At 37.0% G+C, this 27,267-nt stretch overlaps 1 protein-coding gene across 1 annotated transcript in view; it reads right to left on the bottom strand.

Moving 5' to 3' along the window:
- Positions 1-25,702, bottom strand: part of SCIN (scinderin) — a 64,005-nt gene extending 38,303 nt beyond the window's left edge. The window contains exons 1-4 of the mRNA XM_004676726.2: positions 25,335-25,702; positions 19,700-19,854; positions 17,005-17,166; positions 3,333-3,482 (exon numbers count right to left, since the gene is read on the bottom strand). Of these exons, the coding sequence (XP_004676783.1) occupies positions 3,333-3,482; positions 17,005-17,166; positions 19,700-19,854; positions 25,335-25,533 (666 nt within the window). The 5' untranslated portion in view covers positions 25,534-25,702. The remainder of the gene's footprint in view (positions 1-3,332; positions 3,483-17,004; positions 17,167-19,699; positions 19,855-25,334) is intronic.
- Positions 25,703-27,267: the final 1,565 nt, after the last annotated feature.

The following is a 27,267-nucleotide window of genomic DNA, read 5'->3' as shown; positions in this document are numbered from 1 at the left end:
AGGTTGAGCAACTATCACAATTACCAAGTGAAGAACATTACTATCTCGAGATTATATGCAAGAGGATCTAAAGAGTCACAGTTTTTATTAAGAGTTTAGTAAAAATAAAGTTGCGGGGTTTTTATTTATTTATTTTTTTCTGAACCATATTTATGACCTCTTTGAATCCTATCCTTACAAGCGCAACATTAAGAAAACCTGTTTGTTGGAACTCCCTGGTGGTGCAGCAGGTTAAAGCACAGCACTAAGAAGCTAAAGCCACTTCGGCATGAGTTCGATCCCTGTCTGCCCTGTAGCTGATCCACATGGCGTGGCAGACCCCTCCTGACCTGCCCGCTGCTCCCCTCAGCAGTATATGTCAGTCTGCCTGTTCTGCTCCCCACTCTGTCTCTGGTGAATCCTCTCACCCTCCACACCTTTGGCCTGATACCAGTTCTGTATGCATAAATAAATAAATCCTTAAAAAAAAAAAAAAGAAAACCTGTATGTCAAACTACCATAGCATAGGTACATAATTAACTCATTGAACAAGTACTTACTCTAATAATCAGGCTACAAAATAATATTTATGAAAAAAATAAAAAGCCCACAAAATGCCTTTTCCCTTTTTTTTAATGAAAGGTTTCACTGAAAAATCAGTTCAATTCATTATATGAGTGAGAACTCCCAAGTACAATGCAGTATACACTGCATGTATTACATGGAAACAGAGGTATTAAAAAAAAAAAAGAACAGAAAAACAAAAGCCCTTAGACAGACAGAACATTTTATATTAAACATGTCCCTTATTACTAATGTTTAAAATCAAAGTTTTATCTTTACAAATTGTTTTTCATCAGGTTTTCATTTTCTTAATTTAACAATATACTGTATTAATCAGTCAGTCAAACCATTCTTCTGTAAAACCTTGAACAAAATCCAATCTGCAAGGACACCAAATGTGTACATGAACAGTCAAGGTACCTACCTCAGTGGATTTATTCCCTGGAACAGACTGTCAGTGATTGACAATTATGCACAGTAATTGCTTAGGAGACACAGATCATCAGGACTTAAAGGGACCAGAGAAGCCACTTTGTCTAACCCCTTATAATATAGAGGAACCAAAGACAATGAAAGGTTCAAGGACTAATTTGGGACTTACGATGACAGAGACAAGCTAGTCCCTGTCTGGTTAATATAAGGCCACCTTCCCCACCACCCTACAGGGCAATTCCTGTTGCTGGTTCTGCTGCTATCAAAAGATAATTATTGAAACAAAACATTATAGTCAATGAGAAATACATCTTACTTATAGCTTTTTATTTTCAAATATGAAAGACAGAAGTGAGAACAGATGTTCTGAATGAAGATCAAAAGATAAAAAATTTGTTTTGAATAGTTTTCAGAGTCTAATTTATTAGCAATGGATTATGACCACTGAAGACTAAAGTTTAGATATCTCTAACTTATTTAATAGTCTGTTTTTTTAATATTCTAAAATGAATACACATGCACACACACATAAATATGTAGAAATGAAGAGGAAAACAACAAATAGCTGTACCCCCAGAGTCCAAGATAATATTGGAAGTAGTTCAGTATATTTTTTCCATATATGTGAATGTCTAACTATGTGCATATAAGCTTATACATGAAGATAGTATTGTGTATGAAATGGATATCCTGCATTTTTTCTTGGTGCTATACCATGTGTATCTTCCCACTAAATTAAAATAATTTACAACATGTTATTAATATAAAAATCTTTGGTAGTTATTCAGTAATAAACTTTAAATGTCTTACAATACAATTATCTCATTATATAGTTTTTTATCACTGGCTTATGCAGGTTTTCACTGACCTGGTAATTCCAGTGTCTAAAACTGTTTAAAATAAGAATCATTTAAAAATATTTACAAGTTAGTAATTTGAAAATTATAAAGACAAATGGCTAAAGTCATTGAGGGAAAATGTGTAATATTCCTTGAAATTAGAAATTAAAATTCAAAGAGATACTATCAAAATTGGGAAGATTCATAAAAGTATTGCAAAGTAAAATCTTTACAGACCTTGTTAAGTCACAATGAAATATTACTTGTGTAAAGAATGTAGTGATAGATACAAACATACAATTATTAACACAACACAGAAGTTCATACATACATGTTAAGTGAATAAATGGAAATCAATTTACTAACACATAACAAGATACTTAAATATGATTGTACTCTTTGACTGACAGCCTTAAGAGAATATACATTGTACATACTCACTGCAGTTTTCTTAGTGGTGAAAAATTGGTCAATATATTCAATAAATATTCAAAACTAATGGTCACATAAATGATGTGGGTATAAAGAGTCACTAAGTCAATTTTACAATTAATCTAACAACTACATTAAACATCAAAAGTGTTGTCAAAAACACTGATTAAATAAAACACCTGCACCCCTGGTTTATTGCTGCTTTATTTACAATAGGAAATACATGGGATCAACCCAAATGCCCAAAAGTAGATGATTGGATTAAAAATATATGGAACATATACAAAATGGAATATTATTCATCAATCAAAAAAGATAAACACATGCCTTTTACAGCAACTTGGATGGAGCTGGAAGGGATCATGAAAATAGTGAAAATAGCCAGAAAGAAAAAGAAAAATACCGATAACTTCACTCATAGCAGGAGTACAAAGGACCGAGGAGGTGGGGGAATAATAATGAGCAACTATATACCAGAGACATTTTATGGGGGTGCAGTGGGGCATGGGATCAAAAATGGGGTTGGGGGAAGTGCACTGGACTATGGTGATGGCACACGGGTGATTTGGTGTTGGGAAGCCCATTCGGATTACAGCTGAGATGGAAAAAGGCACAAATGATGTAAAAAACTATTATGCTATTAAAAAAAATCACAAGTGTTGTACCTATGATGCTTACCTTCAAATACTGGTGTATTTAATCTCTTAGTGCAAGATTTAGTTCATTGTTTTAATTAAATGCTTATTTTTAAATTGAATGCATTTTTCAAAAAATTGTTTAGAAGCCCAGATGAATAAACTGTTGTTTTCCAGCCAAAGCATATTCCTATAATCAGTCTTAAAAGTGTTACCCAGCCACTTTGTCCCTATGCACCACAGGAAACAGGGAGTCAAGATTTCATAGTCATGCAATTGGTAAGAGGAGTCCTGATGTTCCATTGGATCCTTACCAGGACAGAGATCACCCTAGTATTTCCTCTCACCTAATCTTAGCCAGAGTATTAGAAAATGTGTTAAAACTGACATATGCACATCTATCCATACTTTAGGACAGAAACTATTTCAGAAAAAACACAAGTCACAGTACCTTCATAAGTTCTGATGGTTCACTTCCTTCTTCCACCACAATTAGTTGAGCTCTTCCTTTCCTCTCATTGTCCCGAATGCCAATGGCAACCTGACTTGCTTTCAGACGCTCGTATTTGTTGCACGAGGAACCATACCACAGGTAAATGTCCTACAAGAGACAGATGTTTTGAATGACCCCGGGAATATGTGGACAATATTCCATCCTATTGTAATACTCATTTGGATTTATTGGGGAGAAAAAAGCTATGAAAAATAAAGTTATTGCTGATGTATATGTGATTTTATATTTCACTTATATCACATTCTCTATTCTATTATTATAAAGTCAGTGTTGAAACATGGACAGTACAAATACTATCTCACCACTCTTTGTGTATTATAGTCTAATAATTACAATTTATGAAAGTAAACTTTTATGTGTTTCTTAAATTTAAAATAAACTTAACCCAAAATAAAATAAGGAAACCACATTTCATTAACGTTGTCAATGAGATACTCTTGGTGATCATAAAAACTGATACAGAACTTAGAGAAAGCAATTTAACAGTCTTAACAAAAATCATTTAAAAAATTAAAAACCACCGACCTTGAAATATCACTGTCTGGTATTTATTTTAATAAGTTTCTTATAAAGAGAAGGAAAAAAAACCCATATGAACAAGGGTTTTTATTACTGTGTGATTATATTAATGAGGCATTAACATAAGACATTAAATGTTCAATGATAGGATAATTGCTACATAAATTAAGGCATAAAGGAAAAAGCAGATACTTAAATATCAAAGTTTTACTTTATTATTTCTTATAATGAATTTTCTTTTTTTAAAGATTTATTTATTTATGCATTCAGAACTAGGGTACAGGCCAGGGATACAGGTCAGAGGTACAAGTGGTGAGAGGATTCAACAAAGACAGAGTGGGGAGCAGAACAGGCAGACTGATGAAATATACTGCTGAGGGGAGTAGTGGGAGGGACAGAAGTCTGCTGCGTGATGTGGGTCATCTCCCTGGCTGGGATCAAATTTGTGCTGAAGCCGCTTCAGCTAGTTTCGGAGTGCTGTGCTTTAATCCGCTGCGCCACCAGGGAGGGCCCTCAAAGTCTTACTTTAATATAAAAATTTAGGAAGGACAGTTTACATTGTAAAACAAGTAGATTACAATAACTGCTATTTAGATTAAAAAAATATTTTAGAGGTGGGGGCTCCCTGGTGGCAGAGGGGTCAAAGTCTCAGCACTATAAAGCTGTCACTAGTTCCAGGACAGGCAGTTGATCCAAATGGTGCAGCAGACCTCTCCTGTATCACCTACTGCTCCCCTCAGTATGTATAGATCTGACTGTTCTGTTCCCCACTTTGTCTCTGGTGAATCCTCTCACCCCTTTAACATCTGGCCTACATCCCAGTACTTCTATGCATAAATAAATAAAAAATAAATCTTAAAAAAATATTTTAGAGGTATGCAGAGACAAATGTAAGAATAACAATGTCACTGTCAATGAAAACAAAACAACAAATGTGTGTCAATAACCAGAAGGATATTAAATGTTAACAATTCTTCCATGGTGACAAATTGAAGATAATGTTAAACACCTGTCTAAAAACGTATCCAAGTTACATTATCAAGAATAAAAAAGTCAGAACAATATAGTTCCATTTAGGTAGAAATGAAAACATACATCCCATTCTGTTTGAAGACAAATATTTTTAAAGATACAAGTTAAGTGAAAGCCAGAGCATGTATATGCAGAACAAAAGCCTTCCATTGTTACTGTTATCTAAGTTACTATTGTTTTTCTTTTGGTATTTCACTGATTTTTATTAGTTCCATATCGTGAACTAGTTGCTAGGTATCGAAAAATGTGTAAGAGAAAACTAGGAAGCAGATAATTTGTAAACCACTAATGCTCATCATAGATTTGTGTTTCAAATTATATTTCCAAATATCCTTTGGTCAGTTTTGTAGAAAAGGTTGCAGTATTTAAGTGTAAAGGAAATAGACTCCAGCAGTCACTCATTGGCTATATAGCCTGATGTTTGCAATGTTTGAAAAGAACAAGTAAATTAATAACAAGGTAACAGAGTGTCCAATGATTCAGAGACTGGCTCTATCTCTGATTGGAAGACATTTGAGTCCAGAGTAATTTCTTCATTCATTTGTAGTTGCCTGGCTGTCTAAAATGAGGCTGGCTTTCTTGCAAGCCCTGGAGGGAACAGCCTCAAAGAATGTGGGCCTGCAAGTCTCTATGAGCAACAACCCCACCATGTTTCTGATGGACCGATACCACATTCCTCTTTAAGAATTGCTGGGGAAAAAAAAAAAAAAAAAGAATTGCGGGAATTTGGATTTTTGGGCTTGTCTTAATTCTTCCTTGCTTTGACTGTTCTGTGCCTCTCACTGTGCAAAACAGGGAAGGCTGAAAAAGAACCTTTAAGGGCAAAAGTCCTGGCATGAGGATCTATACATAATGAAAACAGCAGATGGAGAAACAGCAACAGGGGTTATGGTTAGAGTGGCAAAATACTGAGACCTTCCTGGACTTTGTCCCTATATCCCTGGCTTGGCTGGGCCAGCTGGTGACTGCACACACTTGTGCTTTCCCCGTTTGCCTGTTTGCTTCTTTGATCTTCTTATTTTCGGTCTGATTCTAAATAAAAACGAGACTGCTCTTGTAACTGGACTGTACTTTCTTGGTGCTGTTCCTGTCGACTTCTCATTGTTCTGTACGCTGCACATGGACTCAGAGTAATCCTTTTTCATTTGGTTGCCACACATCATCACAAGACAAAGAATATACATTTTAGGGATTTAAGTGTTTGTAAGTAGCAAAAGTAAAACGGACTAAGATTTGTGATTCCTATTACTTTAGAATCTGCTCACTATTCAACAAGGTGGAAGACTATTTCTTTTGTTTTTAAGCGAATTCAGCACTTTTATTGCCTTCTCTCTTCTTTCCTGCATCTGCACGAATCTCACTTTTAAAAGGAGTTTGATTACCATGGCTCAGATTAGTATTTACAAGAGAGAAAACAAACAGTTCTTAAGGATCAAAGCCTAAATTTAATCACGGAACTAGAAAATCAGATAGTGGAATAGGAAGATGATTTCTAAAAATACAGACATCCAATCCCATCCCTTAGGGTCATACTCCAGGTGTTACGGGGAGCAACTCTGGTGCTTATTGCAAGCTTCCTGGATGGTTCCAGCATTTAAAAAGGACTGAGACCTTAGCTGAGTGGATCCTATAGGGATATTACAGATATTACAGGGAATCTGTACCATTAATTTATCCAATGTGCCAACCAGGTAGCTGCAGAGCATGTCAAAGACTCTTAGCTCTGATTCCTTACCTACTTGATTCCATAAAATGTTGCAAATGATTCTTTTTCTGTAGGTCTGAGAAAGCGAACATCTAATATTCATGCTACAGTGAAATATAGGAAGTAGATAAACAACCATTTGTTATCTAGATTTTGCAGATGTATCAGCAACTTTCATTACTGTCTTCCTCTGTATTTATATAATCATCTAACATATATTTATGCTCTCCCTAAGTAGTGATAGAAATGACCTCTCATCTACTTCAAAGAGATTACACAAAATCACAGTAAATTTTACTAGCATCTATAAAACATTATGGAAGCCTGGTAAATTAAAGATACATATATATATATATACATATACATATATATATAGGTAATAATTTCAAAAAAACATTATTTAACATATAATTTTACAATATTCTCTGGATCCCAAAATATTTCTTTATAATATTACTTTGGGTTGGGACATTTTATGTGTTTTACTAATTCACAAATAAATTTAGTTGTAGAAAATATTATTTGCCAATGCATAGAAAACACAGTTTCTACCTTTAAAATAACAAAAATATCTCTAGGAAATAATCAGAAAAAAAAAATAAAGATTTTAAAAATAAGCTGGCCTTTTAACTTAAAAATGACCCAATCGCTAAGAAAGGTTACAGAAAAAGCCCTACTGAACATGAACATGAATGTTTGTGTTATGCTTTACTTTTTATTCTTTTCAAGTTATTTTATGCTGCTATTTTTATTAAAGTAACACCTTATTTACTAGACTTCATTTCCAATGGCTAAGTCAGATAAGAAATGAAATAACAGATTTTAATTATGTTTTTTAAAAGCAGAATCATTCAGTCATATTAATGAAATGCTAATTAATATGTTCAGTTCATACTGAACATATTAATGAATATTAATGAACTATTCATAATGAATAGTTTATGCAAAAGTCATTAGTTTGACTAAGACCACAGCACAGTACATTAAACTATGTCGTAAAGTTTTAAACAGAATTTTAGTAATTTATTAAATTTGACTAATTTATAGGTTACTATGTGGGGTGATAATTTTAGAACAACTCATTTTAACAGAGTTCTACTGTGCTAAACTATGAGAATGTGTATAGTGCTACTAACAAGCTGTGCTGTCAACTCTGTTCAGAGGTAGTTGGTTAAGACTACTTCACTAATCTGCACAGGAAAACACACTCAATTGGCACTGTGCTAGAAAAACTCCTCTAATGCAACTTATCCTGCCTTTCCAGGGAGTGGGATGAAAAAAAAGGAAATCTCTATGAAGCTAAAGATCTCTGAATTGCTGTGGTAGGTTGATGTGCACTTTACAACAGAAAATCTTCTACTGTACTTCAAATTGTTTTACTTATAATACATTGATGGGATTTTGATGGTGACAAAATTGATAAATGTAAATTATAAAGCAAACCTGGTTTTAGAGGCAACTATTTTATTCTCTAAGATCTCAAGGAATTTAACAATTGAGTAATACATCTTTTATTTTTGTTGGAGGAGGGCATAAAATCTGCCTGTAAAGATGGAAACATCTAATACAGAGTGAAGTTCACTTAAATTTTGGTCAAAATTGTACATATTAATAGACATATTGCCTGTGAACACTCTTAACATACTCTAGAGTATGTGAACTATTATTAATTCTAAGTATACAGACTATTAAACTAAAACAAAATACTCTGGATAAATGGAAAGGAGGAAATAGGGAATAAAAACAGTCTATTACTGGCAATCAGTCTGGTGCACGAACAGCAAGAAATAAAAGCAAGTTAGTGGTATTTCTAGAAATGACCACATTGCGGGAAAATGAGAGGTTTTGAAAATTTCCTATAAAATTAAACATCAAAGTTCAGCCAGGACTTTTCTTGGTACAGGAAATAAAAGCAGAAATAAAAACAATGCTTAATGATGCCCTTGAAGGGAAGCAATATTTTAGAAGCTGAGTTAAAGGAGAACTCAAAACTACCCATGTGATGTTGACTCAACATGTGCAGAGAATTCCGCATTCTTTTGCTCCCCCCTTTTCAAAAAAAAAAAAAAGTGATTTATTTATCCATACAAGAGCAGGGGTACAGGCCAGAGATGCATGGCTGTGGACAGCTTGACTGCGCATGGAGACTTAGCCCCTTGTGCCTCCAAGGAGGCTCTCTTTTGTCCCTTTCTAACTTCTTTACTGCAAATGCTTTTAAATTTTATAAAAGAAGGGAGCCCAGATCTGTTCTCTTCCTTGCTTCCAAGGGCCTTACTTTTACTGTACTTAGGTTCTCCCTTAGACAGAGTTAAATACAGATGTGCACTCAGATATCCCCAAAAGTTCTCATAGCTTAAAAAATGGTGATGACCTGTGAAATTCCAGGAATCTACCTTTTTTATTTCAAAACTTTAAACATCATTCTTTTGCTTGGGAAATAAAGAAGTGTTTATATCCTATATGAGTATACTGTAGAGAAGTCAGTTCAGTATCTTTCAATGATATACCTAAAACAGGTTCTCAAATAATGTCATTTAAGTATGACTTGAAGAATAAAAAAGAGTTCCAGCTGGGGTACAGTCCAAATGTTCTCCCCACATCTGTGTGGATTTTCTCCACTACTCTGGTTTCCTCCCACATCCCAAAGACATGCATGTTGGGTTCACTGATGAGTCTAAGCAGTCCCAGTCTGAGTGAGTGTGGGTGTGTGAGTGCATCTTACAGATGGCAGGTCATCCTCTCCAGAAGCAGCTTCCCCTGATCACCCTGGGGGCTGGGGTAGGCTCCAGCCACTCTTAACCCTGACCTGAAATGATCAGATTAGCAATAACTGAATGAATGAATACAAACTATTTATTAGAAGTGTTTTGAAATCTGTTTATGTTTTTGAGCTACAGGAACTTAGCTCTTAATTATATCAATGAATATATGGTAAAATTGGTTTCTTTATATATTGTTTTTGTGTAATATAACAGTTTCTAAGAGCTACTGGTGATATTAAAGATGGACTTAATTATGTTTTTAAAAATACCAATTGAACATGGAAGATGATTGGAGGGAATACACAGTGTCACTAAGACTGACCAGAGCAGCAGCAACTGTATGAAAAATAAGGGAGCATGGTCCTCCCTGGTGGTGCAGCAGGTTAAAGCACAGCACTAAGAAGCTAAAGCCACTTGAACATGAGTTCGATCCCCGCCCTGCAGGTGATCTACATGGTGCGGTAGACCTCTCCTGACTCACCCACTGCTCCCCTCAGTACTTCCTTAGTCAGCCTGTTCTTCTCCCCACTCTGTCTCTGGTGAATCCTCTCACTGCTCCTGCACCTCTGGCCTGTACCCCAGTTCTGTATGCATAACTAAATAAAATCTTTCAAAAAAAGGCAATGAAGTGAGAGGAGGAGAAATAAGAGCTAGATAGAATGTCAGCACAAAACTATGTCCTTTGAATGTTTGTTAGAGAACAGCAAAAGGGGAAAATGACTTGAACAATTTTAGCTTGGTTGAGGTGGTGATAGCACTGTCTAGGGACAGCTCTTGGAGTTTTTTTTTTTTTTTATAGTGACAGTAGGAGGTGAAATTATAATCTTTATCTGAAGGACTTGTAAACCAAAGAAGTTTTATAGTCACATTTTATCAAAAGTCATTCCTTTCAGTCACATGAGTTAGTGACTATTCTTTTAAATGAAACTACTAACTCTTAAGTAACATGATCCAGAATTTTCCAGCATATTTAGCCATTTCCTCTGTTGAAATGGTCCTCAAAGTCCACCTTACATTATAAGAACCTGGGGATAGAGCTTAAATGCCATTCTAAACTTTAAGATCAGAGTTTGGGAATTCAAATTATAGGCACCAAAAATTTTAAAACCTCCACGTAACTGAAAGGTGAAACCATGACTGAAAATTGAAGTATAAACCCTAGGAAGTCATTTCTCATTCCCTTACCCATTCTCAAAAAAGGAATGACATATGTACCTCTATTCTAGTACTCATTACATTATACCTTGTCACACTCTGGCTTATGTTGCTGTCTAGGTTTCTCACCTTTTGCAAGCACCTAGAGATCAAAGACTGTCTGGTTTCCTCTCTCATAAAGTCTTTAGGTACCTGAAGCACACACTAAATATCTTTTATTGTCAGGAGAATTTTAGCTATTTAAAATGAAATGTATCTTTCCTATTATCTTTTCTTGTTTCTTCAAGCTTCTTTTCTACATCCAGTGGGCCACATTACTGTGGAATAAGGACACATTTATCCAGCACAAAAATTTTGTTTAGTTTTAGATTTAAAAATAAGTATCCTGAACAACAGCAGAGGCCTAGGTTTGAAGGCCAATATAGTTTAAATAGAAAAAAAAAAAACCACCTTGATTTCCTAGCCTAAAGGTTTTTTGAGAGGTAGGAGGAATAAGGATACACTTAGAAAGTTGGTTTTTCATATCAAGAATCAGAGTCTTAGCCTCAGGAGCTAGAGTATATTTCAGGAACCATAAAGTAGACACCAGTGTTAAATGTGAAACAGTAAGACTAATTTTTCTGGTTGAAGGGGTAGAAAACGAGATGAAATGGGTATACCTCAATAGAAGTAGGAGTGAGGGTTAAAGATGCAAACCAGACTCATCCTTCCATTCTCAAACCTGACCAAGCACCATCCCAGAGCCATAATATTACACATGCATTCCAACTGAGGGAGGAAAAAAGGAATGGGTGAGAAAAGTTTGCCCTGCTTTAATGATAAGCAAACTTACCTAATAAGGGAAGATTATTTTATTTTTAACCTTCCTGTAGAAATAGAAGCTTGATAATAAAGTCAGGTTAAATTATAGATGAAAAAAGGTAATTACACCTTTATATCCATGAATACATAAGGCTGTCCTTGTTCTGTTGAGTGAATACACCTTTGTCAAAACCCTTGTTGAGTGAGTGTTCTGGGCTTATACTAGGAACAAAGTGAGTGAGTGAGGCTAGTCAGTGAGTGGACAGATGATGTGAAAAGGACTGAGGCCAAACTCAGCAAAGTGAAAGGGAAAGCTAAAATGTACCTAACTGTGGGGGTATGACATGGGGGAAGAAGAGGAAGGGGTCGGGGAACATAAGAGATGGTGGTATATGAGTTGAGAATTTGAAGATGAGATGATATTGGATGCTTGCCAGAAAGGTGAGAGCAGATAAAGAGAACTTTTGGCAAGGGAAACAATACTCACCAATCAAAGATGGCCACTTGGGGCAAATGTCACATGCAGGAAACTGAGGCAGTATCATGGGTGGAAAGGAGGGGAAAGAATCTGGAGAAACTTAGGCAGTGGAAACACCAGGAGTAGCAGCTGACTAAATGTGCAGCACTGGGGGGAAAATGTCAGGATGGCCCTGGGCTCGGGGTTTGAGGTCCTGCGTGGCAGCAGACTTTCCAAGATAAGAGTGTAAAAGGAGGCCTCCCTGGTGGTGCAATGGGTTGAAGTGCAGAGCTCTGAGCTATCTGCAGCCACTGCAGCACAAATTCAAACCCTGGCTAGGGAGGTGAGCCACATGGCGTGGCGGACCTCTCCTGATCTGCCCGCTGCTCCCCTCAGCAGTATATTCCAGAAGATCTGCCTGTTCTGCTCCCCAATCTTTTGCTGGTGATCCTCTCACCCCCACACCTCTGGACTGTACTCCAGTTCTTGTATGAATAAATGAATCTTTAAGAAAAAGAAGATAAAAGGAAATATCATTTTAGAATGAGACAGTGAAGTGGAGATATCAAGTTTTTAGATTTGCTGAGTTTGAGATTCTCATGATACACACAAGCTGCAATGTCTGGGAGACAGTGTGAAACACACATAGAGCTCCATCAACAGATCTGAGCTAGACTATAAAACAGATTTACTAGTGGGTAGTAACTGGAGGTTTGGGTAAATTTGCTCAGGAAGAATGTATAAAGAAAACACAAAGATCAAAAGTGGAAGCCTTAAAAAAACAAACAAACAAACAAACAAACAAACAAACAAACAAACAAAACCCTTAAGGGAGTTGGCAGATCATGATGTGAAAGAGAATGAGAAAGAATGACCTAGATGAGAAGGAGCAGGGAACCAGGGAAGGAGCGAGGTGAAGATGGGAACAGCTCATAGTGTGAACTGCAGCACTGGGGTCATGTGGATCATGATTAGCATGTCACTGGACCGAGCAGTAGACACTGTTGCTTAGAGGAAGAATTTTAAGCAGGAGTGGAAGTCCGACATGTGGGTTGATGACCACTGGGTAAATAAGGAAGTACAGACTACTTTTTCAAAGCTGTGTGACTGAACAAAGAGGGAGGTAATAGATTATAAGTGGCAAGAGGAACAGGGCAAAGCTGTATATCTGAACAAACAAGATAACAAGGAAACAGTACACACAGATGTCATGATCAGCTAACTCACCACAGAAGCCCCTATTTAATAATTCCAAATTGATCAATCTAACCATATTCCATATTATTTCCTGAAAATATGCTATGAAACTACTTATTTATCACCCTCTGAATTTTAATGGTTATCTTAGCTTTCAAACTGATTATACAGATAATTTATAGCCTTACACTTTAAGGTTTTTTTTTTGTTGTTGTTAATGATTTATTTATTTATGCATACAGAACTGGGGTACAGGCCAGAGGTGCAGGATTGGTGAGAGGATTCACCAGAGACAGAGCAGAACAGGCCAACTGATGAAGCACACTGCTGAGGGGAGCAGCGGGCGGGTCAGGAGAGGTATGCCATGACATGTGGGTCACCTCTGGGGCAGGGACTGAACTCATGCTGAAGTGGCTTTAGCTTCTTAGAGCTGTGCTTTAACCTGCTGCGCCACCAGGGAAAGCCCCACTTTAAGGTTTTTGAGTTATATTGTACACCTAGGGAATATTTACTGTAGTCTGAAATCATATCACATCAGCAAATATTTCCATGGTATATCCATATCATATTAGTAACAGAGATTGCTTATTTTTAAAACTGACTTTCCTCAAATACAATGAAAATATGCAATTTATGATATGTACATTCATATATAGTTCATATTTTATCTTTAATCTTATGATTGGCCAGTTAACAGGCTGACAGCTATTTTCACCTCAGGGTAATAAAACAAACTTGAAGAAACACACTGGCTTCTTTTTGGGCCTTCTAATGCAGAAGGTGACAATGAAATAATTATCTCTAATGCTGATATTAAAATATTACAGTAGAGAAAATTTTGGTCCCACATCCTTATTTGTTTACTGTTAACACACCCCAAAAGTTAAGCCCCCAGATTAACTGGAAGATCTTGCTACCATTTAGGAATGTTTGGCAATATATCAACTGGTTATTACTAACTTAAACACAGATCATGTGAGCATTTGTTGCAGTGAATATAGAAATCTAAAGCTTGATTCCCACTAAAGTATTTCTTTGGGGTGTTGGACACTTTTACAATGTAAGAGATAGTCAAACCTTGTTCCTTTATAATATGTCTGTTCTAAATGTCTCTAACCAGGCATAAGAGCAGGAGATAAGGTGAAAGTTATTTAAATATAATCAACTATTTACTATTGAATAGAAGAAAGTCTTTGCAAATCAGAGACTCTGTCCTCACATAAAGTCCTGGGTGATACTTCCACAGGTAAATGTTGTCTATGGGAAGAAAGCATAAATCACTAGAACTACAGTCTACACAGCACCCAATTCCCTGTGGAAATTCAAATAATGCTTGCACAACAAAACAATACTGAATTCACAGATTCTGAAACTATTAGCAGATACTGTATGATAGGTCATCTCATCTTATATACAACTAAAATAGCTTAGTATAATGACAAGTGTAATGAAATTTGAATGCAGAATAGAAAAACCCAGTTCCTAGCCCAGGTCTCCTCTTAACCTGTATTAAAGCAAGTGACTTTCTCACACTCTTGTGAAACCAATATGATGACTACCTTTTCTGGATGTGACGATGTGTCAGATGATTCTGAATCAAAGTCAGTTAGGATTACTAGCATCATCAGAAATAAGAGTCAAATGGGGGGGGGGGAAGTGAGGAAGTTATGGTTAAAAAAGGTTAATGACTTGTTCTACAAACAAAATGTAGGTAATTGGGATACTGACTTAAAAATGATTCATGGCAATTAAAGACATTGTTGTGGAGCAACACATTTGTGAAGCAACTATGTTAAACAGAAGAACTTTTTAGGAAGTGAGTATTTTCAAGCAATGTCAGTGATTTATTATAATAGTAACGAGAAGCATCTTTCTTATTTAGAAGTCCCAGAAAACATTTAACCAAATACCCAATTTTTATAGGTGAGAACCTCTGAGATTAAAGCAAATGTGGATAAAAACTGAAGTTTCCTTTTTCTATGAAAAAATATCCTCCTATGTAAAAATACTTTATAAATTGTAAAGGAATAAAGAACTATAAATTGTAAGAGATTTAAAGCTGAACTAGGCCATTATTGTGCATAACCTTTGGGAGCTGCTGAATGTTGGAACTGTTTTGGAACTAAGTGACTTGATCATACAGGTTAGTCTATATTTGCATAAGTGATGGCTTTGGTTGCAGGAGAATAGAGGTGTGAAATTGAATGTGTATATATATATATTTAAGATTTAGGGGTACAGGACAGAGGTGCAGGGGGTGAGAGCAGTCACCAGAGACAGGGGGGGAGCAGAACAGACAGATCTATTGAAATACTCTGCTGAGGGGAGCAGTAGGGAAGACAGGAGAGGTTTGCTGCAACATGTGGGTCAGCTCCCTGGCGGGAAATCAAACTGGGGCTGCAGTGTCTGTAGATAGATTCATAGTACTGAGACTTAATCCCTTGCACCACTAGAGAGACCCCTAAAACATGTTTTCTACCTAGTTCCAAGGACTAGAGTTTCATCCTAGTTAGGGGACTAGGTTGGTATCTTAATTTTAAAAGGACTTCTTCATGAAATTCACTGAGATTCAGAGCAAGGGTACTGTACTTTGAAGCACAGATATCTAACTCTGACACTAAGCAATGTACATTGAACATAGCATTATTATCTCAATAATCTGAGATAGTAGTATTAACTGGTGTGAACCAAAAAGAGTCAGATTATATTATATATCAGCAGTTACTTTGCATAAAGAAACCAACAAAGTTGATAACTTAGGCTCATTTCCCAAACTACTTATAACCTTAAAAAAATTAACCTCTTCACTGTAGCCAAATTAATATTGCTTAATCAGAAATCGAATGGTGCAGCTTTATTTTCAAAATACTTAGGTTCTTACATATGCACATGAAATAAACTCTTTGGGCTTCTAAATGATGCTTTTTGCCCCAAAATACTGCCCAAGAAGAGTCCATATAACAAAATTCTTGGGTGAGAATCATATATAAGTAGGGTCTACCCTGGCTTTACCACTTATTTACTGCAATGTGCAAATTACATCTTACCCACTTCAGCAAGTTCCATAGCCAGTCCAAGTGTCTTGCTAACCTAAGCGATGCAGGTCAGATCAAGTCTCTATATAATGCTTGGCCCAGACATGTTACAGACGATGATTAGGGATGATGATTAGAAGGCTAATATATGAGGAGTGATGAAAACGATGATCACAAAACAGATATCATAATTGTATTCTGTAATTTGTCTGGTCACATGGTTTTCAATGGCAGGGGATGTCATTAATATCTACTTTTAAAATCTCACACAGCTTTAATAAAAAACACAATTTAAATCCTACCTACTAGCACAATACCTCACAATAAAGCAACTTTGTCATGATAATGCTGAATGAATAAAACTGTTATTAGAGGGCCTCCTTACTTGGGAAAAAAATACAAGTTGATATTGCCCACCCTATTAAATTATACTTGGTAATTGTACTTATGCTTTTTCTTCTAATAAACTTGGGATATTTTAAAAGCTTAAAATAGTATGGAATGTATCGTTTGTTTGTATGTAAGAGATTTACGGAGTATGTGATAATATATTGTTCCCAAACTCTTCAGACAGGCTGTTAACTCATTCTACATCCATTTAAAATTCTAGAAACTTGGCTTCCAGGGGGAATCAATTTCCCCCTCAAGCAATGTTTTCCCACACATGGGAACACAAATAGTAAGAGGAAACTCTGCCCAGAGAGAAAGGGAAATATATTGTATAGTATCCAATTTCTGGTCACTGGTAGAACTAAATCACTATTCCATTTTAAAATTGTCAAAGAAAATATAAGGTTTGAAGTCCCACTTCATGTGTCATTTGAAAACTTGTCAATTACTCACAAATGATTGTATTGCACATAAACATAACCTCTTTCTAGTTCATCTGATTTGATATGAGGACAACTTACTTCCCTTTAGACGCTTACATGTATATGAGACTTACAGTGCCAAGGTCAACGATGAAGCAGTCACCCTTGTTGAAACTGGCCCAGCTTAGGGGGACTTCCGTGGCCCTGACCACTCTCCTCCCCTTCACATGCAGGAGCCGCTGGGCGGTCAGGTCATTTGTGATAACATGATTTAGTCCAGATGCCACACCTCCAGCCTGACCAGTCAGAGGAACCAGAGAAAACCAAACAAAGCAGATGAGGTATCTAAGTAGACACAGGCACAGTTCAAAGCCACAAGTATTTTTGCTTGTCAGGTCAAAATAAAATTTAATATTGTTACAGAGAAACTGCAGTGGATAAAACCTGTTCCATTAACAGACAGAAGTTGTAGCTTCTCTTCAATCATTGAGGAGAAAGGCAGACAAAGCAACAGGGGTTGTAGGTGAGTTAAAGATAACAAGAATAGATAAGGAGCACCCAGAAACTAAGCACCCCCAAATTCCCACTATCATAGTTCTGGACAGAGATGGGGAAATTGAGAACTAGCCAGGGATGGGTGAATCCTATTTATGATCCCTGTTTTTAGATTATTACTCCCCAGTGACTTAAATAAAGAACTAGTAATAACAGTCCTCTATGAAACCTCCTATCTCTTAAAAATAAATTTCAAATCATTTAAGTGACATGGGAAGATGTTCTTAATTTCCCCAACTGAATCTTTACATTATATTTGACAAATGATTGTCATTTGACCATTTATTTATGTTGAAAGCATCCTAGGTTAGTGATTTCCAGGTTAGACACTGGAATAAGATTATCACACTGTCAGATACCAGCTATTAGATCTTGGCAAATTACAGTTTCTCTGGGCTCCTGTTTACTTATTTTAATAAGGTGATAGTGACAGGAAGCACCTATAACCATCAGGCTGTTGCTTGGATTAGATGTGATGATATAACCTTCTTAGTACAACCCTATAAGTAGGAAATTAAGTATAACAGAGTAGGCTTTGATATCTAGTGGCAAATTATCTTTGTTTGCACCTTTCCTACCAAATACTGCTTCAGTTGCACACACTGCCATCTGTTCAGTGCCACTGATAATGAAATGATTCTTTTTGCTAGTAAGCCCGAACTACATTTATAACTTCTTTTGTCTAAAAGAAAATGATATCTCTGTTAGTGATGATGTTGAATATGAGGAGATAATCATACAACTATAAATTTACTTTAATCAAGTTACTTTTAATATATTCAAATATGTTTCCAGAAGTTTGATTTTCTTGCTGATGCTGTCAGGATTAATAATAACATAAATCCTCACTGATTGCATTTGTACTATAAATGTATTTTATTATTTCGCTTAATCTTTATAACACCTGCATGAGGAAGTTGTTATTATCCCCATTGTACATGTGAGGAAAATGAACATAGAAAGCTCAGGTCCCTGTCTTGAAGTAAATAATTCAGATATGACAGAAACAGGCTCACAACCAGGCTTTGAGTAACTTTGAGTAACTACTTTGAGTAACTACAAAAACCAGCTTATTTAAAATATTGGGGTTAGTGACACAAAGGAAACTTTAGGATCATTTGACATAAACTATAGGAATCCAAGTGAATTAAATAAAATGAGAGTCAACAATTCTATACTTAGGGTCCAGAGTGAGAATAAAATGACTTTAAGAAAGGTAAAGAAAACTTGTGTTTTTATCCTGATCTCAATGTTATAGAAAATATTCAACTAAGGGTCTGATCAGGTAATGTAGAATTAGTAAGCTACCTTAGTATATATTCAGAAATGTAGATGAGCTCTAACACCTCAGATTTTTATGAGGTTAATAAACTAGGGGTGGAATGATGGGGTCTGCAGAATATCTGTTGGGGCATGTTTGATTTTGAAAATAATTGTTCTGCAATGCTTGTCTAAAGAGGGCATTTTTCATATTTTAACTAACCATTCTAGGGGTAATGGGATTGGTGAAGAATAGATAGTTCCAGAAAATAAATATATCCTTTAAAGTTACAAAACCATTTATTGTTATTTTTTAATTTTCAGAAATGAAAAGGAGCAGTCTAAACACCCTGACGATTAGTGTTTCAGGCCAATACACATAATCTATATGCCTATGTGTTTGTGTGTGTGTGTGGGGCAATAGATGTGTATTTGAGTTTGTGAGACTGAAACACATATATATTCAATTCAGTGATTTCATTTGTATTATTTCTCAGACCAAACCATACTATTTGGGAACTGTGTGTGTGGTTATTTGTGTTAACTGAAGTTGTAGTTGCTACAAACATTGTATCATGATATTCTAAAACAACTGAGATTCTATCTTGGGTTATTTGCAGCAAATTCAAGATTTTCTAGAATAACAAAGTTGAAAACTGTTACTACCAAGGTATTAATATTTAATATTGAAGTAACTTCACAAGATATTACAGAGCTTTCTTGTAAAGATAGAACTGACAGCTCTTAACTTCACTAAAAATTAACTTCTATGAAATCAAGTCACTGTATTTCACCTATTCCATGATACATTCCACAAACATTTACAGGGCAACTACTGTGTGTCCAGCAGACACTGGGAATATGTCAGTGAACAAAACGTGACTAAAAAAAGTCAAAACAAAACAAAAGAACAAAACAAACAATCCTGCCCTAGGTGACCTCTCATTTTATGAAAACAAGGTGTGTGGCTGGTTAAAGAAGAAAAGTGAAACTTTGAGGCAGCTGATTGATTACCTTATACTTCAGGCCTCCTTTGAAATAGCCAACAAAATCAGTAGACTCGTAGCCTTGCATTTCTCGGTGCTGTACCGGCTTGCCACCCAAATAGTCATCCATTTGAACAGTAAAGATGGCAGCTGCAGTGCTTTCATCCTGCGTGCACTCCTTTCCTGAAAAAGCAAATGATATACCTCACTTACCAAGCAGAGAAAAGGATTAAGGCAGAATTTCTGGTGTGGAAAAAAATGATCAATTTCCCTTTAATTCTATTTCAGTATATCCAAAAAATTTCAACACTACTATCTTTTAGCAAAAATGGTATACTATAAAATATTTTGCTAATAATCCTAAGAATTTTGTTCTTACTTTTGAATTATTTTCAAAATCTTTTCAATAAAATTTCAATGAATAGATTCAGGAAGGTATAATTATATGTTCCAGCAGATAACCATTCATTTTGTTCTCAACAGGAGCAGGCTACAAAAACCCTTCATGATTGAGTTAGTCTTATTAGCACCAATCAGCAGGCTTCCAAATGCCAGTATGTCAATATTCATAAGGAGTACTGCCATCATAAGACACAATTAAACAACTTTAGGAAAGTAAGTTGGTTGAGAATGGGCAAAATGATGTGAGTGATCTTATCCCTATTTTGAGTTGCAGTAACCACGCTTTACAATCTCACTGGTATGAAACAATATTCTGGAGGAAAGACAGAGAAAAGGATCTAGTATGCTAATAAATTTACTGAATGTTAATGTATGTCATTTGTTTCAAAAATTGAAGAAATATTTAATATTCCCAGTCCTCATATAGGATCCATCCAGGCTATAGCACTGAGGTCATAATAATAATTCTTCAGTGGGCATGAAGATCAGATTCAGGACAGTCCTAAGGAGAACTCTAATTTCTATAAAAAACACTTCAAAGCTCATACACATCTGATCTATGTGAAAAATCATAAGTGGTTCCAGAGATAATAACAGCTTGTGTTTATGCATGTATACTGGCCCTCCCCCCGTGAACTAGACACTGAGCTAGTGGTTTATATGCATGTTTGCACTGTTCCAACAGCAGCTTGATATGGAAACTATTACCCAGCATGCTGCATGCGAGGAAACTGGTTTAGAGAAGGTGAGTAACAGCAAAGTGATATAGAGCTGGCCTTTGGGAAAATAGTCCCACAGGTAGCTTTTAGTGATGCTCAAGCAGACTCTTAGAAACTACAATGCTAGTAGCTTCCTCCCCAACCCCCTCTTTTCACTTGCAGTAAAATTTTGTGTTATTTCCCTCTGTAGATATTTGACACATAATCACGGATTTGAAAGGGATATAAGCACCTATTTTCATTGTCCATAGTCAAGTTAAGGAAACAACCTATTTGCTCAAAAACTGGTAGGTGGGATTAGAAAAATATTGTATACTACTATTCTTGCCTTTTGTGATTTAATAGTTGGAACTGGAGGGGATAAACCTAGATTAAATAACTCAGAAGGAGAAAGACAGATACTGGATAGTTTCATTTATATCTAGAATATAAGAAGCAAAACAAAAGGTCAGATAAACTCAAACCAGTAACAAAGCCTACAAATCTGACTGTGGCCTTAAGGCACCAGAGCAGGAAGAAGAGAAGAGGAAAAGCAAAGTGTGGAGGAGATATAATGGACTATGGTAGAGGACTATGGGGGGTGGTGTGGCAATAAATATCTGAAGGTGTGGGGTCATGGGGTTGTAAATCACTGTTACCACAATAAAAAAATAATGTTACCACCACAAAAATTTATATATATACACATATATGTATATATACATACATATATATGTATATACACACATATATATGTGTGTGTATATATATATATATATATATACACACACACACACACACACACACACACACATAAATAATTTCTCTGGTGACAAACAAATATGGCTTTCCCATCTCCAAAATACCTGTCACGCTGTCCTTTTACAATGACACCCATCTCCCTGGCAGCACCACCCTTTCTTACTCTATTTCTAAACATTAGTGCTAACAAATCTAAAATTTTGTTATTTCAAAAATGTTGTATCAATGGAATCATATACTATGGAAATTTTTGGTAATTTTTTCCCACTCACTCTAATTTCCTGGGATTCATCCATGGTGTGCATGTGTCAATAGTTTGGTCTTTTAATTGCTGAACAGTATCCCTTGGTATAGATGTGTCACTATTTGTTTACCCACCATCTGTTAATAAAGTTTTGGCTATTCAAACAAAGTTACTAGAACACTTGTGGATAGGTTTTTGCATGCACATCAATTTCATTACTGTGGAATAAATGCCCAAGAATGAAAGCACTCCGTCATATGGCAGCCACATATTTGATTTTGTGAGAAGCTGTCAAACTTTCTTTGGCAATGTGGAGGTACCATTTTACATTTCTCCTGGCCCCCTGTTCCTTTTCCCTCACTAAGCAATTCACAAAAGATCCAGTTTCTCAGCATCCTTTTCAGGTCTTTGTGTAGTTTTCTCATATTGTATATTGCACATTCTAATTTCTCATATTGTATACTGCACATTCTTTGGGTTCCAGGGCTTTGCACAGGGCCGAGCACAAACTGGCGATGCCACAAATGTCTGTGGCTTTCAAATATACTTATGTAAACATGCCAGGGACAAATGTGAGGATGGGTGTCTGAAACATATATCATGTGACAGAGACCAGCTCTGTTCTGAGACTGATGTGGTAAGTTACCCCAGACAAAAAGAGGATGCATTCAGATTGCTAAAACTGCAAAAAACATTTTAAGTTATTGTAACCAATTCCTCCTTTGTAAAGTAAATTAAAAAGATAAAGTGAGGCACCCGAGGGTATTTTGGGAAGACTCAGTAAAAGAACTGGAATGGGTGACTCTTACCCTAGTCTTTGCTCATCTTCCCAGCTTCCCTTTCTTGCTCTCTTATCTTCATTTCTAGGCCATATACCTTTCCCACCCCAGTCTATTTTTAACTCCATACTCTTTCATCTTCCTACTAGATGTGTTCTTTTAGCCAAACTTGCTTTTTTCCCTGACCTTTGAGTTCTCTCTTAAAACTTTCACTTTGTCCCTCCATTGATTATCATGAAATTCATCTGAATTTAAGTCTGGAGTAGAATATTTTGAATGAAATCCCCCTTATCATTTAGGGAACTGAAATAGGAGTTACTGGTGAACAATTCTAACTATAGGTTCTATGGATTATAGGTTCTATTGATTATTTTACTCTAAACTTCTCCAAGTTCTCCATTATTTTCTCTGACATGAACATTCCCAATTACCTTTAGCTCACTTTTTATTCTCAAGGCTCTTCTGCTGCTTCCTTGTAACCTAAACACTTCATGTTCCTTCACAATGCTTCACATTTTACCTGTCATATTGTACCCTTGAGAGCACAAACTTTCAGGGAAGTTTCGTAAATTATTCATATGAATAAAAAGCTGTGCACAGTGTTGTACTGAATAATTACTGAACAAATTAGCTTGTTATTAGCATGTTACTAACTTTACATCTAGCATATCTTTAAGATCATAAAATGTTTCAGGCCCTCCCTGGTGGCACAGTGGTTTAAAGCACAACACTGAGAAGCTAAAGCCACCTCAGCATGAGTTCAGTCCCCGCCCAGGAGGTGACCCATGTGGCTTGGCAGACCTCTCCTAGCCCACCCGCTGCTCCCCTCAGAAGTATATTTCACTGATCTGCCTCTTCTGCTTCCCACTCTGCCTCTGGTGAATCCTCTCACTGCCCCTGCACCTCTGGCCTGTACCCCAGTTCTGTATGCATAAATAAATCAATCTTTTTTAAAAAATCATAAAATGTTTCTTACCAAAGCATTTTAATGCATTTTTCAAAATTGGTAAACATGAAATAAATAATTGAAAGTTAACTTGAATCTATAAACCTTATAAAACATAGTTCTTTGGAAAGTTAGTTGGATAAGAAATGATGGAATGAAAGAAAAGGAAAAATACTGGATGGTTTCACTCATAGCAGGAGTATAAAGGACCAGGAGAGAAAATAATAATAATAATGAACAACTATGTACCAAAGATATTTTATGGGGGTGGAGTGGGGATTAGGATCAAAAATGGGGGAGGGGGAGGGAAATGCACTGGACTATGATGATAGCACACAGGTGATTACAACTGAGATGGAAAAAGGCACAAAATGATGTAAAAATATTATATTATTAAAAAAAATGATGGAATTAAATTGAGTACAAAGCCCACTTGTAGTCTTCTGACAAAGTAAAATTGAACTGTTGTTGACGAAAGATATAACGTACATTGCCACCTCAGCTGGGATGATGAACATAGGTTGGAGATTAAGGTTCCAGGGTTTTCTTGGTATAAATAATACATAGGTCACTGTCTCATTTAACAGGAACAGTGACATTACATTGGGAAACCAAAATGTGTTTGGAACTCAGCTTCAGCTTTCTTAGCAAGCACAAAATTTTAATACTGACAGCCACAAAAACCTCTTCCTCCTCTTATGTATTTCTTATTTCAAAAGTCTGCTCTAGGTGTTTACTAGTAGTGAGAACATTACTTTTCAATGTTGACTTTGTTTCTTAAAATCTACAAATGTTAAAAACAAAGATATTGGTATTCAGGGACTTCAAAATATGCATGTGTGTGGTTTTATGTTTTCCCCATAAGGTCAGAAATAAAACTAAAAATAAAGAAACATGTCAAGGGGAGGCAAGCTAATTTTAAAAGATGGCAATTAGGCTTAAAGAATCAGCATTTTGTTAGCTGGGGTGTGCCCCATGGCACAGGATCTCTGAAAAGAGTCTGGACATTCATTCAGGATGTTTACAAGTAAAAGTAGAAGGTGGAAAAAGTAGAACACACAAGACCTAGTGTCTGAAGACCTGGCTTGAGTGCAGACCAAAATAACCACTCCTGTTGAAGGAGCTATTTAGTTCCACTGCGTAGAACTAAATAAATATTTTTTAATTATTATTTTATTAAAATATAATAAAGCAGGTCATCTATATAAAAACGTCACACAAAACTATTTATGAGAATAATATATTTTTTTCTGCTCCCATCCTGAAAGTCTAGAGGTTCTGTTCACCAGCTGAGCAGCTGAGCAGTGTCGTGCAGGGCAAGATCCTGTTTTAAAGTGGCTAATCGCTGCAATTAGTAGATAAATGCAAGCTGGTGCGCAAGAGCCAAAAGTTAATTTTCTTTTCTATTTTTTTTTTTTTTTAAAGAACTCCTCGCCAGCTGCATCGGATGCCACAAACTTGTTTGACTTCATCTTTCTAGAACAAGGAAACCAGGACTGAACTTGTCTGAAGGTAAGCTGGATTTGGCCAGCTCCAGAGATCGCTCAGCAGCCGTCCAGGGCGGGAGTGGGGTTTGGAGACATGAAGGTGAGCGGGAAAAGAAGCTAGAGAAACCAACCCCAAAGATTCAGCCCAGCGTTTGTAATCGGGTTTGAAAGAGCTGACTCTGACAAAGAGAGAAGATGGTAGCACCGGGCACTACGCAGGGGTGAGACGGTGTCCCACGCGCATCCGCGTGCGCCCCCAGACCCCAAACCTGCAGATTCAGCTCCCCGCGATCCCGCCCACCCCGACCTCGATGTGTTGGGGTCCCGCTAGCTGTTGTCCCTTACCGAGCCAGAAGTGCAGGCGGTAGGTGAAACCCCGTTTCCCCTCGGTCGTGTGCAGCACCAGGTAGGCATCCCCGACGTAGAAATCGCCGAGAGCACTCTGCGGCACAGGCACCAACTCCAATTTCTCGATCCTCCACACCTGCAGCCCCGCCTGCTTGCCAGCTCGGGCGAACTCCGGGTGGTACAGCTCCTGGGCCATGGCTCCTGTGTGCGACGCTCTGGGGGGCGCTAGCCCTCGCAGACCTACGAGAACGGTTGCAGCAAGACTGCAGGAACCCAGTTCTTCGCGACCAGCAATTTTATAGCGTTCAATCAAGGAGGAGGCGGCACCGGGAATCGGGAGGGGCTAAGTACCCAGGAGGTGGTTGCTTCGGAGCAACCGTTCCTTCCCAATCCTCCTGCCCCGCCTAGTAACTAGAGTTTACGCCCTTCTTCCCTGCACCAGGGGAATTCTCTGAAATCTTGAGAGTGGGCGGGAATTTAAACTCCTGGAGATATACTTCCTCCAAGGAAGGGCAATTTTTTTTTTCTGGCACAATTGGAGAGATTAACAGTTAAAACTTTGGTTGACGAATTTCAGGTAACAATCTCCCTAATCATCAACTCCATCATTTTAGTGGCTATTCTTCCCTTTCCTGATGACTCAAGTTTCTGTCTTGAGCTTCTCCATTTGAAAATGCTATGAAAAACAGTAATGTCAGGTTAAAAGGACGGGAAAGACTGAACTTGGAAGACTGAACTCTTGGGAGACTGAGTTCTGTAAATCTCCAGATTTACATGTGCCCAAATTTGTCTGCTTTTAAACTCTGTATTTTGCTCATTCAATACTGCAAACCACATTTTGAACATATTTCCCTATGCATATGCATGGCAATAATTGTGAAATAAATTACTAGAAATAAAATTAATGGGTTGGTTGGAAGTAATTAAATGGCTTTGATGATTATTATTTATGAAACTAGTCACTATCATTTATTGTTCTGCAGTGTAGAGCTATGGCAATATTGTCTTGATTTAATTCCAGGCTCCATCTCTTAGTTGTGAGGCTTTGGCAAATTACTTACCACAGCAAGCTTAGTTTCCTCATCTATAAAATGGAAAAGCAGCAGTATTCACTGAAAAGGATGTTTGGATTAAATGAGAGGAAGCTAGATAAATATTTGTATCGTTAGATAGAAAATGCTCAACAAGTATGAGCTACCACTATGCAGCCTGAACTTCCTTTAGCTCCCTGGCAACCCTCTGCCATCCTTCTGCATCTGCCATCTTCCCTTAAAGCCCACCTGCAGGAACTAAAACAACTGGGCATCCATACTGTAACACTTGCGGTTTGACTGGAAACCAGAGGGAGGAAGTGGGGTCAGAATATTTATTTCCTTGTGTTCTCCACCAAGGTACACCAGTTATCTGTACCTTAAAGACAAATTATGTGACTTCTCTTCTTTGGGGTCCTCTCACATGGGCAGTCCCTTTTGTTTTCTTTTTGTCTTTACTTTCATATATAGCCCATTCTTTAAAATCCTGGGAATTTTCCTGTTTGTGTGTCATCTGTTATAGGTGTGAAATCCTGATTGATAAGGCCTTCCCCCACGGTGCAGTGCGTTTGGGCACAACACTGCAAGCCAGCAGCAGCCACAGCTTCAGTCGAGTTCCATCTCCTGCTCAACACCCCCACCCCCCAGGTGATTCACATGGTGCCACAGACCTCTCCTAGCCCTCCAGCTGCTCCCCTGAGTAGTGTACTTTGTCAATCTGCCTGTTCTGCTTCCCACTCTGTCTCTGGTGAATCCTCTCACCACCACTACACCTCTGGCCTATACCCCAGTTCTGTATGTATAAATAAAATAAATCTTAAAAGAAATTCTGCTTGATAAATACTAGCTACAGTCTCCTGTCTTACCCTTAAGCCCCAATTAAATGTAGATATTAGGCT

This window comes from Condylura cristata, unplaced genomic scaffold (assembly GCF_000260355.1).
Source record: "Condylura cristata isolate star-nosed mole 26May11 unplaced genomic scaffold, ConCri1.0 scaffold00005, whole genome shotgun sequence".
NCBI classification, from domain to species: Eukaryota; Metazoa; Chordata; class Mammalia; order Eulipotyphla; family Talpidae; genus Condylura; species Condylura cristata.
Note: the sequence above shows the minus strand (reverse complement) of the source record. Positions and strands in the feature narration are given on the sequence as shown.